At 41.0% G+C, this 20,715-nt stretch overlaps 1 protein-coding gene across 6 annotated transcripts in view; it reads right to left on the reverse strand.

The window, feature by feature from the left end:
* The window catches only part of LOC142491541 (interleukin-5 receptor subunit alpha-like), a 64,746-nt gene extending 46,186 nt beyond the window's left edge, over positions 1-18,560 (reverse strand). The window contains exons 1-4 of one of the 6 annotated variants that reach the window (XM_075594257.1): positions 18,466-18,560; positions 4,420-4,491; positions 4,048-4,130; positions 795-911 (exon numbers count right to left, since the gene is read on the reverse strand). In XM_075594257.1, coding sequence (XP_075450372.1) covers positions 795-879 — 85 coding nt within the window. In that variant the 5' untranslated portion in view covers positions 880-911; positions 4,048-4,130; positions 4,420-4,491; positions 18,466-18,560. Of the gene's footprint in view, positions 1-794; positions 912-4,047; positions 4,131-4,419; positions 4,492-10,411; positions 10,528-16,778; positions 17,145-18,465 lie in introns of those variants that run through there. The other 5 variants (XM_075594255.1, XM_075594258.1, XM_075594256.1 and 2 more) reach the window with 5 other exon arrangements.
* Between the last annotated feature and the right edge of the window lie 2,155 nt (positions 18,561-20,715).

Genomic DNA, 20,715 nt, shown 5'->3' on the forward strand with positions numbered 1-20,715 from the left:
ATCTGTCAATATTAGTTGCAAAGTTCTAAGTCTGATTGAAGCTTTTATTAACCTGTACATTACCATATAGGAGATACTGGCACCCCATAAAGGGGCCTGCATCTTGGGAAGCAGGCGGTCCCCGGACCACAAATAAATGCGGTTCTGCTCCGGAGACCCCCTGCTCATGTACACTAGTATTACATTTTACAGTATATTTAAAAAGCTTCATTACTTTAGCGGCTAGCCACTAAGGCAATGAAGGGGTTAAACCTCAGAAGCCTGTTTCTTGGGGCAGAGGGGGTTAAAAGTATTTGCACTGCACAGCTATATTTGCCCTGTCCCAGCCTTCATAACCCCAATTTGCAGGCTATTCCCTGCCTGCTGTAATAGAAGTAAATGCAATGTGTGCTATAATCTTTTTAGGCATAAGATGGCGTTGTGAGTGCCAAAGCCAGCGCTGATTGAAGAAGCGTGGCTGCGGTTAGGAGGTCTGTTTGAAGTATGGGTATCCATTTCTATCCATTCAACCTTGTAACCGCATGTCAATTGAATAATTGGCTTGCGGTTAGACTTGAAGTGCTTTTACCAATACCGCAGCTTAATGTATCCAGACCTAAAAAATAAAGCCAACTTCTATTCTAAAAAAGCGACATGTAATTATCTTATGTACTAAACCTCGATTGCTGCATGGTGGGTAATCCTTGAAATGTACCACTTTCATTTGCATGTTATCAAGACTCCTACAGTAGCACATTGACTTGCAGGAAAAACCTACAGTACATTTCTCAGAATGTTCCTGAAAATGTACTTACCTTCTGTAGTAATCGTAATTTTGCACAATAGTTGGAGTAATAACATGAGGAATGCCATGCAAGAAACTGATGAGGAGTGCGCCATTGAACAGTGATGCTGATATAACTGCACACAATCTACAACAGAAGCAAGCACGTACATTAAAGCAGTATGCCATGCGTGTCAAAGGACCTTTCAAGCTTAACTAATTTCAAAACTTCATGTCACATATTTGTAAAATGTATCCGCAGTAAAATAACTATTTTACCACTACTTAAAAAAATAAATAAAAAACAAACAACAGATTTAGCTTTGTCAAATATAGTTGGTGGAGAAATAATATATTTCATATTAAATTATTATTATATTTAAATAATAATATTTCATATCAAATTATTTTTTTCGTTATATAGTAATGCCACGTACTGCATTTGTATAATAATAGCTGAGATGCATACGTTCTACACAAGAGATTCAGTAACACAGTACTTCAGACAAAAGTTTCAGTGGAAAAATAAATGTTGATATTATCAGCTGAGTTTTCAGAAATAACCGCAGTTTTGTGGGGGATTCTGAATATTGTTTTACCACATTTACTTGCAGTCTGACATATACTGTAAATACGTAGATTTAAAAAAAAAAAAATCTTAATTATAGAAAATACTGCTACCAATTGAAAAAAGAACCCTGCTAATGTATGTTTACACATTGGCAAAACTTTCACATGGGAATGTCAACTCTCCAGGAATATGAAAATTTACATTACATCAGAATGTTTTCTTTTTTTGCCTAGCTCAGTGTTTTTCAACCAGTGTTCCTAGGAACTATTGGGTTCCCCTGGCATACCTAAAGGGTGCCCTGCAATTTTCTGGTCATTTCAAAATTGCATCAAATACAGAAGAATTTACAATGCATCTGATCACAGAGTTGCTATTAGAGAGGTTTGGGATTCCTCAGAATTTCACTTAGTGTTCCTTAACAAAAAAAAAAAGGTTGGAAAACACTGGCCTAGGTGTTCCGTGAAGGTTGTCATACTGTATATGGACTGTAGACCAACTAAATACAATGGGGGTGATGTATTAAGGGAAATAAGCTTGCAATCTGGAGTGTAAATACTGTATGTAGCCTGTAGCTCCCGCAGCTTCTTGAGACCCCCCTCCCTTGGAGCAGTGCGGTCGCGGGTGCCGTCGGAGCCAGCGCCGGGCCCAACGGCTACTTCCAAGGGTGGGGGCCGGAGCGGGGAAGTCGCGCGCTGTTCCCTGATGCGGCCGGTTGCCGGGGACGCGAGCGGCCCGTTGTTAGGGCCGCGATCGCGTTGCCGAGGCCCCGGCGGCTCAGGGTACAGGGCGCCGCCATTGCGCAACAGCTCGCGCATGCGCAGGGATAGCCAGGCGGCAGGAGAGCTCCAGAGAGGTCGCGCATGCGCAGGACAGAGCCTAGAGAGGTTGCGACGGCCATTAGGGCTTAGCGCAGGCGCAGGAAAGGCGCGCACGCGGCCCCAATGTATTTGCAGCCTCCACGGGACTACAACTCCCATGAGGCTTAGGGGCAAGAACATCAGGTGCCTCCGTGTGGCCAATAAGGGCCAAGGATTTCTAGAGGGAGCAATAAGATACATTTCGCGTGCTGAGAACGGCAGTTGGAGCTGGGGAGCTGTGAGGGAAGGAAGGGTGCAGAGAGCATGTGCAGCTCCTGCATCGAGTAAGGTCTCCCACATCCCAAGTAAGGCCCTAACTCCCCACCAGGTTAGTGGGTAAGTGCTGAGGGACGGCCCAAGACAGGGACGCTGCCCTTAGTGCGTGTGTCAGTGCTGTCTTGTCAGGGTCACGGCTGGCAGGGCTGTGAGGCCTGACAAGAAGGCATAGTGCTAGTGTGCAGCAAGTTGCTGTACGCGTTACGAAGTTTGCAGTGCGTAGTGTAGTGTTAGTGTTAGGGTTCAGTGAGTGTCAAGACTGGGATAAGTTAGGGGAGTGGGGCAGGTTATTACCCCGCAGGCCCTAGGAGGTTCCCCCAAGTCACCTCAGGTTACGGTTCATCAGGGACAGGCCCTAGGTTAGGGTTCCTGTCACTTTAGGGTTAGTTAGGGATAGACAGGGATAGCGGCGGTTGCTGTTCCCGTGATTCGGTTGCTTTTACCGTGAGACGGTTGTGTTCCCGTGAAGCGGTGGGACCCTCGTTGGGGTTCCTGGAGAAGTACCTGGATAGGATCAGATGGATGCATCGCACGTCTGACCCTTTTAGAAGAGTGTTGCAGGCCCGAGCATCGGAGTGCTCGGAAGGTATTCAATATATATGTGCACCAACAGGCCTAACACATTAATTAGTGGCTGCGCAGTCACCCACGTTCTCTACTAGAGTGCGGGACATTGGGTGGGGATTCTCGGGACACTGGGTGGGATCACCTAGTGTCGGGGAAGCGTCCTGCGCGACGCAGTAAGTGTCTCCTCTAGAGAGGGACACAGGTTATGATGTTACTGTATGATATGTTTTCTTGCATGTTCAGTAAAGTCCCTAGTATATATATATATCTGTGTGAGTATCGATTATTGTGATTGTCCTGCGAGGAACCACTCCCCCTCTGGTGGGAGCCATCGCAGGTGGAGGCGCTGCATCGTTGGAAGTAAGTACCCCTAGTATAAATGCCCCAGGTTCCCCATGGCGGAAGCTCAGCCCTCCTGTGAGCCAACAGGTATAGCACCACACTGAGAAGTTGTCAGATACACCTACACACCCCAATCTCACTTAGGGGGGGGGGAAAGAGGGCTACATGTAGAAGAGTTAGGGAGTTGTTTGTTACATGAAACACAGATTTGAATAAAATTGAACAAACTCTCAGTCTCCATGCATCACTTTTTCTAATCCTGTAATTACAGTATGTTTAAAAAAAAAAAAACCTGCCGCATCTGAGATGGCGCAAACATTTCTAGTTTACAATGTGCGTTAAATCTAAAAAAAACACTTCCTTACATGTGCAAGTGGAAAATGGAGCAATGGGCCAAAACAAACTTCTATTGTTACATTTTTATGTTAATACCTCTTGACTATGGAAAAAAAAAATTAAGTATTATGTCTACTACAGCATGTTCAAAGCCCAAGGGCTAGTTTTAATCTAAAAGCAACAAAACATGTGAAATACTATATGTTTTTGAAAAATAAATCAGTTCTGTAGTATTAGATAATACTCGCTTCATTTTTTTCTATTATTCAAGTTTTAATGCCATTTTTAATGAGCTTTAAAGCATCTTTCGATTACTATAGCAGGTTTTGGCTCACCTCCCCAGCAGTGCAAGATCTTTGCAACACTTTCCTGTGTGGGATAATTTGTTGTCAAATGTCCCAGCAGTTTGTGGGGTGAACTGTAACAATAGATAATGTTACCTTAGTAATATAAGGATACATTGTAGCTGCTAAGTTGCCCCGACTAAAGCAGCCATTATGTTAGTCGCACAATCAGGATTTTTACAGATTTATAACAGGAACACCAAAGGATTTCGAGTTTAGCTTAGAATTTAGAATTATACATTGCCACATGCTTTACATATACAAAGAAGTAAAAAGAAAAAAAAATTAGGTGGGGAATATTGCTGCTTTAAAGCAGCCGTCCAAACAGCTTTTTTTTCTTGAGCATGTTACTTTTATATTTACCTTCAAAGATATCCACTTGACCTTTTCAGGAGATGGTTTTCTTTTTAGAGTCTGATATTTTGTTTAGGAGATCTGAAAATGTAAACATCCAGGAGGTCAAATGGAGTTTTTACCATAACACTGGGAAATAACGCAATGTTATTTAGATGATGCCTAACTGTGATGTTTTAACCACACAGTCACTGCAAAAGCCCTATGTTAGTGTCTGGATAGAAATAAAGCCAAGTTTAGGTATGAGTTAAATAACATAATGTTAGGTCCCTGTGTTAACTTTAGCAGACTTCAATGGAAATGCAACCATTGTCACTAATGTCCAATATATTTAGCACTATGCTTTGTATGGAAGAAAATAAGGCCTAACATTACTGTATGTTATTGTCCTTTGAAGATACACCATTAGTCTTAAGATAATGGGAAGTTAACGCTACGTTATGTGACTTAACAGCTCTTTGTGGTTCTAGGCTAATGTGCCCTTTGACCCACTGCATTAAACAATTTAGAAGGTTTGCCATTATAGCACCATTCCATAACTGTCTGTTTAATGTTGAAATAAATTAATAGTTTTGAAAATAAAAATGTAATTTGAATTTAAAATAACACAATATTCAACTTAACAGCTTAGTTGTTGTCAGTGCAAAGCATGATTGAGATAAAATCTTTTTTAATGCTATGGTGGATATTCGCCTCAGAAATCATGTAATCAATCTCATCCTATGAGAGGAATCTGCAACAATGTTCTCAAGTGTAATGTGCATAATGTGCATAATGTGCATAATGTGCCCTTCCCTAATTCCTTTTCTTTTCTTTCTGCCTCCTCCCCTTTATCTCACGGTTCCTTTTCTTTCTGTCTCTTTCTCTCTGCTTCATTTTATGTTCTCTTTCTGGCCCTGATTCAAGGTCTGTTATTCACTTAAAGCTGCAGTTCAGTCTTTTTTTTTAAATTTATTTTTTTACTTCAATAGTTTCATGTGTGCAATCTCTAATTACCTAAAGAACTGTATAGCTGCAGGTCAATTCGTTCTCCAGGTATTGATAGGTCGAAATTTGGTGACATAATTAGTGAAGGGATCTGTTTATATTCTGCTTGTCCGTCAGTGGAAGCTCATGAATATTCATGAGCACTCCTGCACTGACGTGCTAGAGGGAGGGCAGGGCTGACAAAGGGGTGTGCCAGGGCTTGTGACAGGAGATGAAGGGGCAGTGCCTTAGCAAATGGCTGTTAAAATAGAATACAAGAAAATTGGTCTTTCAAAGTTGTTTTTTTAAAAACAGAAAATGCTAAAAGTATTTTTTCTTACTACAGAACTGATTTATTAAAAAAAACACACATGCAGGATATTGACTGAACTGCAGCTTTAATGAGGCATTAACCTACAGTAAGTTAATGTTAGTCCAGTTGCGATAGTGCAGAGTAAATGAGTACATCAGTATTAGGTGATACATTTTTTATTTGGACTAACAATTGATATTATAGGACAAATTTAACATAACCATCGAAAACTTGTCATAATATAAATTTAGTCCAACTAAAAAAGGTATCACCTAATGCTGAAGTACTCATTTACTCTGCACTATATGCAGTATATACACAGTGTATATATATATATATATATATATATATATATATATATATATATATACAAACAATCGAGCAGCACAAATTGCTGCTTTAAGTAATTAAAACCATTGGTAAAAGACCCTGTCTGTGCTTTAAAATACTGTAGATTTAGCAATTTGAGTCAGGAGACACGACGAACAGCAAGTGTTCAATGTTCTGATGAAAAAATAAATCTGTAAAAAAGGAAATGTTGCAAAAAATCATTGACAAAAATGAATCTCTCTTTGTGCCACATCCCCATATAACTTCCTAGATGAATTTCAGAATACCATACTTTCATTTAGTTCCATGGTAAAAAGTGAACACATTCCAATTTAGTTTCCTGTTCTCAAGCTGCTACTGATAAAAAAAGAAGGTTTCCTTATGACACGGATGTGAATATCTGTAATGGTGAAATTCAGCAATGACTGGTGGCCCCAGATAATTTGTTTGGTTAAAATCTATTTTATTGATGGGATGTATTCATATTAATCATTCGACTGCATGCAACAATGTAGGTAGAATTATTAAAGTTGTATACTGTACCCTGCCCCAAAGGGTTTCCTGAGCAAACTAAGGTTTGGTTAAAAAAATGCCAGTGAAGGAATACTGCAATAGGCCGTTTTTATCCCTTCTATCTCTTAGGGGTATGTGTAATGATTTACATTTTTATACAGTATATACGTATACACAGTATAACCCAAACAGCATGTATTTACTATGTTTTTTCTGTAACGTAAAAAAAGGCCTTTTACAAAGACTCCGATCTCTTTGATATAGCACCTAAAACCTGTCACGGAAATTGGTTAATTTTAGTGTTTAGATGACCAAAAGAGAAGTAGTGCCTAGAAAGATTATACTTTAAAGGTAGCTGTGTGCCTAAATATTAAACTGGGATTGAATAAGTACTCTGACCTATGCTTACAGCCATTGACAGGTCCTTTAAGTGGATATTCCGTCTTCTTTTTTTTGTGTTTTCCAAGCTTATCACAAAATATGTGAATATTTTATACATGCAGCTTTCTTTTATAAAAATGATTCTCTCACAGTCATTAAATCAGGGCAAATGACCTCATTTGTATGCGGATGTCGAGAGATGGAGGAAACCTGCCATATTTATTATCATAAGTAGGTAGTTTGGGGCACAAGTCCCAACAACAGTGCTCAATCTGATTCGGACTCAATATCACTTAAAAAGTTAATGTCCACATATCATGGTATAGAGGAAGCACATAAAGCCAAGAGATAGAGCATTGGACCCAGTGTTTTGAAGTGCAGCGTTGCTACTATATGGTATAACTGTCCATATGTAGGAGTGAGTAAAGGGTTAACGTACCATCAATCTTTTTGACTCCGCTGGGCAGGACTTCTTTGCTGCAACACTGTTCCTGGTCAACCAATCCCCACGTGAAGGAGAAAGGCAATACTCACAAGTGGCAGCTTCCTGTGGTGCGTGCATCACGCTCAGAGTTGATGTAAAGAGGAAATCCTAGGATTGCAGCGGTGCACAGCCAAATAGGAGAAGGGGACCAGCAAGGTGTGGGTTAAAAATATTTCTTTATTGGTACTGCATGGTTAACGGGGACACACACTCTGACGCGTTTCGGACAAAAATTGTCCTTTATCCAAAAATTTTGTCCGAAACGCGTCAGAGTGTGTGTCCCCGTTAACCATGCAGTACCAATAAAGAAATATTTTTAACCCACACCTTGCTGGTCCCCTTCTCCTATTTGGCTGTGCACCGCTGCAATCCTAGGATTTCCTCTTTATTATCATAAGGTCTCTCCTACATAAGGGAATAGAATAATGGTTCCTTTAAAGCTGCCGTTCAGTCTTTTTTTTTATTTTATTTTTTATTTTTATTTTTAATTCAATAGTTTCATGTGGGCAATCTCTAATTACCTAAAGAACTGTATAGCTGCCAGTCAATTCGTTCTCCATGTATTGATTGGCGAAATTTGGCGACATCTTTAGATATGGCATATGTTTTTCATCTGCTTCTGTCAGTCAGTGGAAGCTCATGAATATTCATGAGCACTCCTGCACTGACATGTGCAAGAGGGAGGGCAGGGCTGACAAAGGGGTGTGCCAGGGCTTGTGACAGGACATGAAGGGGCAGTGCCTTAGTAAATGCTTGTTAAATTAGAATACAAGAAAATTGGTCTTTCAAAGTTGTTTTTTTTTAAAAAGAAACTGCTAAAAGTATTTTTTCTTACTACAGAACTGATTTATTAAAAAAAAACACACATGGAGGATATTGACTGAACTGCAGCTTTAAGCATTGCAGGTCATTGCACAACAATGAGTAATAGGGGGTCTTGCATTAATGGGGCTAAAACAAAAGAAGAGTACCAGATCAGCTATGTTGAGACACACACACACACACACACACACACACACACACACACACACACACACACACACACACACACACACACACACACACACACACACACACACACACACACACACACACACACACACACACACACACACACACACACACACACACAGTTTTGTGAAAAAGAAAGAACACCCTCTTTGAATTCTATGGTTTTACATATCAGACATAATAACAATCATCTGTTCCTTAGCACAGCGGTGCGCAAAGTGGGGGGTGTGACCCCCAGGGGGGCGGGAGATTGTGCTGGGGGGGCACGGGCAGTTGCAGAGGCCCCGCGCTCTTCTCCCAGGCATTTAAATTAAATGCCGGGGGATCGCGTGAGGCCCCTGCAACTGTTTACTTACCGGGATTCAGCCGCGGCACCATTTGACCTGATGTCACACGCCCACGCAGCGTCATCTGACGCGAATGAAGGTAGGCAGGGAGGCGCGAGAGCCGGGGGCAGAGTGACAGGGGGGCACAGCACAAAAAGTTTGCGCTCCCCTGCCTTAGCAGGTCTAAAAATTAGGTAAATACAACCTCAGATGAACAACAACACATGACATATTACACCGTGCCATGATTTATTTAACAAAAATAAAGCCAAAATGGAGAAGCCATGTGTGAAAAACTAAATACACCCTTACTGCTTCCATAGGAATTAAAATGCTAGGTAGCAGACAGGTGCTGCTAATCAAATGCCCTTGATTAATTGATCATCAGCAAGTGTGACCATCTATAAAAGCCAAAGTTTTAGCAGTTTGCTGGTCTGGAGCATTCAGGTGTGTTTTAACACAATGCCAAGGAGGAAATACATCAGCAATGATCTTAGAGAAGCAATTGTTGCTACCCATCAATCTGGGAAGGGTTATAAGGCCATTTCCAAACAATTTAAAGTCCATCATTCTATAGTGAGAAAGATTATTCAAAAGTTGGAAACATTCAAGACAGTTGCCAATCTTCCCAGGACTGGATGTCCCAGCAAATTCACCCCAAGGTCAGACCGTGCAATGCTCAGAGAAATTGCAAAAAAACCAAGAGTTACATCTCAAACTCTACAGGTCTCAGTTAGCATGTTAAATGTTAAAGTTCATGGCAGTACAATTAGAAAAAGACTGAACAAGTATGGTTTGTTTGGAGGGGTTGCCAGGAGAAAGCCTCTTCTCTCTAAAAAGAACATGGCAGCATGGCATAGGTTTGCAAAGTTGCATCTGAACAAACCACAAGACTTCTGGAACAAACTCCCTTGGACAGACGAGACCAAAGTGGAGATGTATACCCTTACATACCCAAAGTGGAGATATACCCTTACATATACTGTATATATACATACATACACGCACACACATATATGTATATCTCACACTGTATGTACACTGTGTGTATGTGTACAGTATACAGATACAAGTCTCCAAATGTATTTACTTGCACCTACTATACTGTACCTTCATAGGAGAAAAACTCCATCATGAAGATAAAAATGTGTAACGGAAGTAAGGCGAGTGCACAAGCCCAGTTGGCTAATCTCTCAGCAATAAAAAAAATGTAACTTTCAAATAACTTTCATTCAATCAAAATCATAAAAATCTAAATTCAATTTCAGTGACAAAACGCAAGGAAGTTTCATTTAGAACGCACGTGTTTGGCACACACACCCTCATTTTTTATAACTAACGTGTATTTGGGAAATGCAGGCATATTACAAACGCCCCAAAAAACTGAATTTAAAAAAAAAATCTCCATTAATCACTCATAATTCAGCTATTAAACCAACCAATGTGATTATTTTATTATGATTGGCTCTTGCAGTATGACTATGACTATTTAGTAAATATAGCTTGATTATAAGATTTTCCTTAAGTTACAGTTGTTACGTAGAAATAACAATATGTGCCTGGGGTTTCTTGAGGAAATGTTAGAGAAATACTGACTTAGTCCTTTATTAACTACACATGCCTAGACAAAGTATTAGTAAGTAAGCATGTAAAAAAAATAATAAGTATGTACAGTACCTTAAGTCTCAGAGATCATACTTGACACAGAAAAATATATACTGTAAGAATATATAATAGAGATGCTGTCAGAATCTTTTTACTCTTACAAAGCAAACTATACAGTAACATCTTTAACAATCTCGTCATAAATACATTGTTTTGGATCAGCAACCGGAAAATGCTCTTACATATACAGACAGCTTGTTTCACAATTTCCTTTTTGACTCATCATTGACAGGACACACAACCACTAAATTATCTAGAAATCATAGATTGTCTTGCCACGGTATTGTAATCTGTTGTACATAATGCATTGTTTTATTATGCCAAAGTGATCAAATTGAAACACAAATAACACTTTATATTAAGAGAAATTCGTAAAAGAATTATTAGTATATAAAAAAATTATGAAGTGAATCAGTGAAAATATTTTGTGAAAGATACAGTGAACAAAATTGACCACAATAAAAATTGCACATTACAGCCATAGGGAGTAGTGCAGCTTCGATGGGATAAGACTTTTTTTTCAATTGATTTACTGTAGATGCACGTGAATACAGGATATGAAGCACAAATAGTCCCAGGATGCATATGCAAAAAGAGAGGACAAGGAGATATAGTGCAATAATTTTGAAAACAGGAACACCATTGCTGACAGACTGGATACCCTCCAGATTGCACCAATCCCTGCAACTTCCGCATTCGCGGCTCCTCCAGCCCATCTGGAACCTTGTATACCTGTCCTCTGCATTATGGAGGAGATCCTGCGGCCTGGAGGGTATTCTTAAACTAGTGCTCCATCGAGTTCGAGCTCCAGCCATCCATATTTGCTTCTCATATGGCAAGGGTGATATACATCAACTCCCTGCTCTTTGACAAGACCCTGTCATGTGCATTTCTGTTATGGAAGAGATGTTACCCTGGTGACTGACTCTACTGCCTTCATCCAGACCTTTCGGAGGGTATTTGGTACCCCAGGATGGGTATTCTCTGCCTCCACATCAGATATGTCAGGGTGCATGCACTGTTGGGATATGCTCTATTGAATTCCGAACCCAAGCTGCGGAGATGGGTTGGACTAACTTGGCTCTGGGGGCCATCTTCTGGCAGGGCCTATCCGAGTGTCTCATGGTGAGCTGCCTTGCCGACATGTTCCAACCGATCTCTGTGAATAAGTATGGGCCTGCGTATTCGAGACTGTTAAATGGAGCGAGAACAATCTCACAAAACTCCCACATTTTTTCCGACACCCACCTCCAGTTCCCCTTGAGGGCACCAACAGCTGAAGAGCCCATGCAGTTAGCTGGTATGAGGTTGTCAGAAGAGGAGAAGCACAGGAGACATAGAGTATCAACACGCTCTGTCTGTTCTACAGGGATAGGGGCTGTAAGAAATGTGTGCAGAGGTTCATATAATGGAGACCGATTTGGGTAAAATGATATCTTGGCTTTATTGAGCCTGTTCCTTTATCCAGGCAAAACATACAAAAACAACAAAATAGTAAACCCCTATCCCTTTCCTCAGGATGTACCTTAAGCAGGTGGCCCTCCATGTCAGTCTCTGGCAGGTTCCTGGGTCCTCTGTGTCCAGGAAACATTGGTCACTGGGTGTCTGGATGTCTTGATCTCAGTACACCTTTGGGCTCAAGACTGTGCCTGTGTGCAGGCTTTTCTACTTTCCTGTGTCAGCCCAATTGTGAACTCAGGAAATCTCTCCCCTGTTTCCAATAGGAGGCTTTTCTTAAAGCTCTAATGTCGCCAGGTGGAGTCTAGTTAATTGCCTGTCTGCAATTAACCAGCTCCCTTCTGGATTTAGAGGCAGTTTCTCTCAAACAGTGATAAGTCCCTATTACATACCTGTTTGAGGGAAGCTTGGGCTTACCATGGCCGAAGCCCATCCTTCCACTCACTCAAGATATTTTAGAGGCTCGAATGAGAGTGAATGGAGAACGAGAACTCTCAGTCTCACTGGAATTGGAGCCCTTTCTCCAGGTTATTCGTGTCTCCTCCAGAAGATGCTTGAAATCAGCACTCCTCAATCACACGAGGAGGACTTTTTCCAAGTAAAGTCTTTCTACTGACCGGGTGTCATGAGATTTCCCTTGCGTCGGGCGATCCTCTCTTTGTAGGCAGAATATATGGTGACAGTCGCAGAGCGTTTACGCAAATAGATTTCTCTCAACATCTTTTCCATGGACTCCATTTTAACATTAAGGAGCCTATGCATTAAGCGTTCATAAAAAAAATTTCCCGGGCCATTTATATCGCTGTTTTCTGGAGCGTTGCTATCACGGTTTTCAGAAAGCCTTTAATTCCTGTCATAGGAAATTTCCCAAAACGGGCGAGTTTCCGCCACCGATAGGATCGATCTTCTGAAAAGGCCAAATCTGGCGATTTGTTTCTGCTGCAGAAAGACCTGTTCAGAGAGAGCCACCTCTCCCAGCGAAAATCTCGCCCGAAATTTATGTTTTTTTAATATACATTTTATTCCTAGTGTAGATGAGCACGGGGTCTCCAGATCAGAACCCCGTTGGTTTGAGGTCTGAGGACCCCCTGCTTCCTGAGATACAGGCCCCTTTATGGGATGCCGGTATCTCCTAGGCATGTAAATGTTCTGCGTCACGTGATCGGGACATCTCCATGCATAGGAGATACCGGCACCCCATAACGGGGCCTGTATCTCGGGAAGCAGGGGGTCCCCAGACCTCAAAACAATGCGGTTCTGCTCCGGAGACACCCTACTAATCTACAGTAGGAATAAAATGTATATTAAAAAATATTTAGTAGCACCAATACACCACCCAAACCCGAGCCGCCCCATACTGTAAAACCATGATTTATTTTTTAACACACAGGATTAAAACTCCAGGCCGACGGGGGTCCCCAGTGGTTCTGATGGGTGTCTGCAGGCCCCACAGTGTACCCTGGAGGGTACCCATGGGTGTCTGGGGGCCTCCGGGTGGTCCCCGTTAGGTGCCGTGGGCCTATAGGTGGCACCTGAGGGCCCCAATAGGGTCCACGGGTTGTTCCTGCGGGTGTTTGGGGGTCTCCAAGTCATCCCCACAGGTGTCTGTGGCCCCTCGGGTGGTTCCCACAGCAGTCTGGGGGCCCTCAGGTGGTTCCCACGGGGGTCTGGGGTAACCGGGGGGTCCCTGTGGGTCTGAGGGGCCCCCACAGCTGTGGGGCCCCCGGTTCTTCCCCGCATGTGTCCCCCGTGGGTCTGCAGGTGGTACTTCCCCCCCCCCCACAAAACACATACAGTACAGTAATGGGCAAAATAACTATTATCCAGATATGGATAATAGATTATTTGCCCATTATTAAACACAACATTAGCCAGCATAAATAAAGTAAATAAGTACAGTTCTACTTACCAAAGCCAATTTGAAGGGTGTCCTCATCAGGATACTTCAGGTCCCTTTCCTCCTGTGCCAGAAAGCATACATACATAATATATACATTATAATGGCCCCTAACCCCTTAATCACCTTAGTGGTTAATAACCGCTATAGTAATTAAGTAATTAACCACCTTAGTGGTTAATAACCGCTATAGTAATTAGTAATTCCCCGCTACCTAACCGGGAGGCCTAACCACCCACCCCGGACCCACTATACCCATCCTGTACCCATTGAGTAGTATTGTGGTACATCATACCAATATAATAATATGGGCATGATAACCAATATAGCACTCAATGGGCACCCTAATCAAAATACATTAATGCACAAAAGACACAATAATAAAACATTAAAAACCACCGAAACACCCTAATTCAATAAATAAAAACCCTAGCCAGCTAATGCAATTAATAAAAGCACTAATCAGCTCAACAAGGAATGCATTAAACTATTAACCAAAGAAATTTATTAATAAAACAACAATGAATTAATTTTAACAGTAACCAATCAAACCAATTAGTTAATAAAACAACAATGAATTAATTGAATCAGTAACCAACCAAGAAATTAATTATGAAAAAATATCGGCAACACAACCATTAAAAGCATTACCCAACACAAGACATCATTAATTAAAAACAAAAATCAATCGGCAAAAAAGAAATAAAATAAGGCAGCAAAATGACAAATAATTACTTCCACATACTAAACAAACATATAAAAAAATCACCATCAATACAAAGCAAGAAATTAAAAACAAATTATTGGCCTAATAATGTAATTGATCTGTACCCTAAAGTGGTACAGATTAATACATTATCAGTCAATGTGCAAAAAAACCAAAACACATCCAATGGAAAAACCTAAAAAAAAAAATACATTTCGAAACATACAATATATTACTTACAGTACCTTTAGAAGCTCCGACTCCCGGGGAAAACTGGAAGCTCACGTACCGTGAAGGCCTCAAACTGCATCCAATGCATCCACCATGAAGATCCGGATCTGCAGGCTGAAATACCACGTGACGCTGGCCATCTGTGTGTGGACGTGACACTACGTCATCACGCAGGAGTCTGGTAAGATCTGATCAGACTCTGAGCGTTCGTTTAGACCATGAGGATTTCTAGCAGGCAGCATGTAGCAGGACTTAGGCTGCATCACGCCACCTCCAGTTCAAGTGCCCAGCTGATTGGAGCCTTCTGCTCACGCTGTGAGCTTACCATCTGAGGACAGTGATTCCGGAGCAGACAAGCTGGCGGTGATATTTTATTCACACATGCTGTTTAAATTACTTAGTTTTGAAAGTGTGCCTTCCCCCCCACCCCTGTCCATTCCCCTTCTATTTCATTAAATATACAATTGTACGATATGGAGCGTGAGCATTCTGTATATATAGTTTGGTGAAACCTATCCTTACATCATTTTGCAAAGTCAGTATAACCAACCCCACACTGAGGAGACCTATTAAGGTCAAAACAGCTGTCTATGGGTGGGTTTATTGGCTATGCATCTTAACCCAGGCTGTGCAAAAAAGCTGTGAAATGCAGCAAGTTTAAGCCTATAGGGGACCACATTAAATGGTTTTGAAGCAAAAGGTGGCTGTGTGCTCATTTGCATGTAATTTCCCAGAATCCCTTGCTGCAGTGGAAGTGCTGTGTGCTAATGGTGAAAGGCAGGGTTGCAGACCTGCCTAAGACAATAAATGATGAATAAAAAAATGGGCATTAAAATCAGAGAATGTGTCAAACAGCACGTGACTGTGATCATTAGTAACTTAACCAGAGGTAGTTAAGTAGTGTGTACATATGAGATCTTATATGGATATTTAGGATCTGTGGCTATGTATATAGCCTCCTTTATTGTGGAGATAGGTCCGTGATGTAACCACCATACACTAAATGTCCATCCACATATAAATGTATATTCTCAGAGCTTATACAGTATGTGCTCTGAATCTATGGTGATACACTGTATCTACCATTTGAATACAATTATATTACTGTGTACATACTTACCTGCCCTGTTATAGTGTATATAGATAGCCCAGAATTCAATAGGAACATATACTCCTTTTGGTTCTTTTCACCCCACTTCCACCTTTATTTTAATTCGCCATTAACACAGGATTTATTCACATTGAGGACCATTGAGGACCATTTATTTTATTTGAGGTTTTCTCCTAACAAACCCACAGGATAGCCTGACACTGCCTATAGCTACTAGGACTTACGTGTCCAGAAAATATAGCCCTGGACCAGCCATGGCTACACACACACACACACACACACACACACACACACACACACACACACACACACACACACACACACACACACACACACACACACACACACACACACACACACACACACACACACACTATATATATATATACATACATACAAATCATGAATATCTGGCACTCCTGTAGTGATATAATGACCTGGTGCTTATGTCATAAAAAATAATAAAGCATACATTACCAGCAAAGGTAAGGAGACAACAGCACTCAGAAGGTATAAGCAGCTATAAACTGTATTAAAGAAACTTGCACATATAGCCAACATTTCGGTCCACTGAACGAGACCTTCCTCAGGGGGGTGCAGGACCTTCCTGCACCCCCCTGAGGAAGGTCTGGTTCAGCGGACCAAAACGTTGGCTATATGTGCAAGTTTCTTTAATACAGTTTATAGCTGCTTATACCTTCTGAGTGCTGTTGTCGCCTTACCTTTGCTGGTAATGTATGATATATATATATATATATATATATAACACACACACACATTCCCAGCTAGCTCAAACTCCTACACCCACCACATCATGAATATATATATTTATGTCAAAAAGAGTGCTAGTGGGCGTGACAAATGTATACAAGAAAAAGCATTGGGCAACCCTGTCTTTTGATATATATATATAGCACTGCTTCCTCCACACTCTGGGAGATCTTGCTAAAGCTACAGGTGTCATGGTGCTTGTTACCTGTGAGGGTTCAGGAGATGCAAAGGGTCCGCGTAGGTATGGTGAAACAGGACAGGCTTTTGGTGATCCTTCAGGCTCTTCTCATGTTGTCAGCGCCTCCAGTCATAGCAGTCTCCAGGTGTACTGGAGAGACAGTCCCCACCATGACAGTCTTCAAGCATACCTCTACCCAATAGACTGTAACTTAGGCAGAGGTATATTAAGCAGGATCCTTTATTGAGGCAGCCACCTGGTATCTGGATGGTACTTGACTTCTCTCAATTGAAGCCTTGCAGTCTATTAGGTCTTTTCCCTTCAATCCCCTAAGGGGCTGAGAGCATGTCCCCTCCGCCCGGGAGGGACTCAGCTCCACTCCTCCTCAGACCAGACTCACAACAAGACTGACTATAATTTAGAACACTTCCTCCCTAAGGCACAGAGGGGGAGGGGACAAGGTCTGCACCATGATTGACTGTACACAGATCCAATTTCACCTCCACCCCTGCCACTCAGAGAGGCAGCATGATTGGGGGGAGGGGGAGGGGGGTTGTAAGGTAAATCCACAGGATAATAACCAGGGTAAGGGAGAGGGAGGAGAGAAGGGGTAGAGGGAACCCTCGCTACTGCCAATGACAAAGGTGCTGCGACCAGGGGAAATGCATAACAAAAACACAGCGATAAAGAACCCCTATGTTGGGAGCACTCGGCGGCTAAAGATACTGTTGTAAATATACACAGAAGAAATGGAAACCTAGTTTACCAGCACTCTATCAAACTAAATGTATAGTGACATATTTAAAATATTTTATTAATAAACGATGAATAAAAAAATGGGCTTTAAAATCAGAGAATGTGTCAAACAGCACGTGACTGTGATCATTAGTAACTTAACCAGAGGTAGTTAAGTAGTGTGTACATATGAGACCCTATATGGATATTTAGGATCTGTGGCTATGTATATAGCCTCCTTTATTGTGGAGCTAGGTCCGTGATGTAACCACCATACACTAAATGTCCATTCACATATAAATGTATATTCTCAGAGCTTATACAGTATGTGCTCTGAATCTATGGTGACACACTGTATCTACCATTTGAATACAATTATATTACTGTGTACATACTTACCTGCCCTGTTATAGTGTATATAGATAGCCCAGAATTCAATAGGAACATGTACTCCTTTTGGTTCTTTTCATCCCACCTCCACCTTTATTTTAATTCGCATTAACACAGGATTTATTCACATTGAGGACCATTTATTTTATTTGAGGTTTTCTCCTAAGAAACCCACAGGATAGCCTGACACTGCCTGTAGCTACTAGGACTTACGTGTCCAGAAAATATAGCCCTGGACCAGCCATGGCTACACACACACACACACACACACACACACACACACACACACACACACACACACACACACACACACACACACACACACACACACACACACACACACACACACACACTAAAAAGAAAACATTAGGTAGCATTAATCGATATAAATATAAAAATTGTATGTGCAAATATAAATGTGAAAGCAAATATACAGTATGTGCCAAAAATTGTTGAATGTATGTTACAGATATAATATATCAGTGATGAACAAAAATGCAAGATAAATGTGAATTGACACAAGATAAAATTAATAAATATAGTGCAAATCAGTCCCAGTGATATAGGTGCAGTCCAATCAGGAACTTACAGTAATTGAAGAAGTCCAAAAACAGATGATCTGTGTAGTTAAGGAGACTTAACTGCTGCTTCTGATAGTGATGACCACATCACAGAGATTGATCTAAAAATAGAGAAGGAACAGGAAGTTCAAGATCCATAGCCTGACTCAGTTCAAAATGAATTTTTACAGGATGGCAGGTTCCCTTGTAAAAAGAATCACAAAGATCAATGACCTGCCATCCTGTAAAAAGCCCAATTAATTGTTCAACTGCACATGTAGTGTATCTACTATCATGTGGGATTCAATACATTGGGTGGACTAAATATCCTGTATTTGTGAGGTCTCTCAAACACAGACTACAGGGACTATTGTGAAAGGGGTTCTCACAGTGTCCATAAACATTTTCTATCAGTTCACTCGAAACATCCTACTAGTTTCTGCATTATGGGAAAGGAGCATATCCCTGAATCCAAACATTGAGCAAATAGATTCAGATTGCTCTGTATTAGAGAGTCATTCTGGATCTGTAATATGGGAATACACACTTATCTAGTCTTAATGAGTGCATAGATACGAGTACAGTATATTGGTGTATTGAAGGAGGAAATACTGGTGCACAGCCAATGGAGTGTGTCACCAAAACAGTGAATAAAAAATATTTCTTTATAAAGAAATATTTTTTATTCACTGTTTTGGTGACCCACTCCATTGGCTGTGCTCCAATTTTTCCTCCTTATTCAATGCAAGCAATTCTACTTGGCTGCACGCAAACCAGGACATATATGTGAATTGGGGCATATATGTGAATACAATTGACTTTTCTTTTCTACACCATTGTATGCTGTAAGTCCAGGGACCATCTCAATGAGGATTTGACAGGGGTTATTACCACTAGTCTCTACCTTCAGAGATCATTTGGCCCTTCTGTGGACTTCTCATCATTATATACCTCACTAGCCCCATTTCCAACATCTTCCTGAATCACATTATAATATGAATTGTATGGATCCAGCACTGGTGCGCATTAATCATTAACTGTTTCTCCAGTATATCGGTGTAGAATTATATGCACTAATATCTTCTGAATTAATCGTTTTTCCAATCTAGCGCTATCATTTATCATTCATTGTGATTAACATTTAGTATTTTTATTTTATATTTTCATTTTTGTTGACACTCATTGACGCTAATTGTTGATAGTGTTAACACAATGTAGTGTATTGCATATTGCTGTCCTTCTATCTGTCTAATTGGTATGTTGAGGGTTTTTTGTGTTCATCGTTTCTTAGCAACGATGGATATCTAAACCCAGACTTTAAGCAACCTATCATACCTCTGATCAAGTCACGTTCATGACAAAATGCATAAGGTCATGTTCTCTGATGCCGAGCGCACGCCAATGCGGAAGTGATTGACTTGAGGTGGTTCACTAACTTTTCAAACATCCAACGGCATTTACAGATGCAGCGGCCATTATTCGATAATTTCTCGGTGCCGTTTTCGTAAAGTCTACTGTTTTCCACGTGCTTTTCACTCGTTGATCTTCCGTGAAGGCTGTTAATCATACACCTGTTTACCGTTGTTGATTTCCGTGATTAATGTGATTGTGATTTGTTTGGGTGCAGTTCTGTGTGTTTCTGCCAGATGGCAAAAGTGAATCCCTTTGCACAGGGCAACCAGTGAATTGTGTGTAGTCAATTTGCAGGTGTTTAAAAACTAGATAAAAAGAGTGGCCATTATCAAATTTAGGCATTTCATAATTAAAATCTCCACAGTTTACACAATGCTTGTCCCGTTATTCTACATTGCTATCCTTGCACTTGGTGAATGGACATCATGGAATTCATGTCAAATCCTTATACCAAACCACAATGTAGTTACACATTTCTCATATTTTCTGCAATTAATGCTGGAACAGATAAGAAGGCAACTTTATCAGAGATATAGGACTATATAATTGAAAAATATGAATTCTTCACATTTTCACCAGACCAACGTGGCTGGAAGCATTCGATAAGGCAAACTTTAACTAATGAGGATTGATTTTTTCACACCGCCCCTCCTCCGGGAGATACAGTACAAGAGGATATTGGTCTGTGCTACCAGCTTTTGCCGGTATGTTTGCTCATGGCGACTTCAAAAGAAGATAGGTCTGGTTTCATCCTTTTAAGATTAGTAAAGGACGTACTTCCCGGCCCTGCAATCTACAGGTACCAACACCGGCTTCCCAATACTATTGCAATAACGGGCTAACCGTGACTGAAAACCTGGTGAACC

Source organism: Ascaphus truei, chromosome 3, assembly GCF_040206685.1.
Source record: "Ascaphus truei isolate aAscTru1 chromosome 3, aAscTru1.hap1, whole genome shotgun sequence".
Classification (NCBI taxonomy): Eukaryota; Metazoa; Chordata; class Amphibia; order Anura; family Ascaphidae; genus Ascaphus; species Ascaphus truei.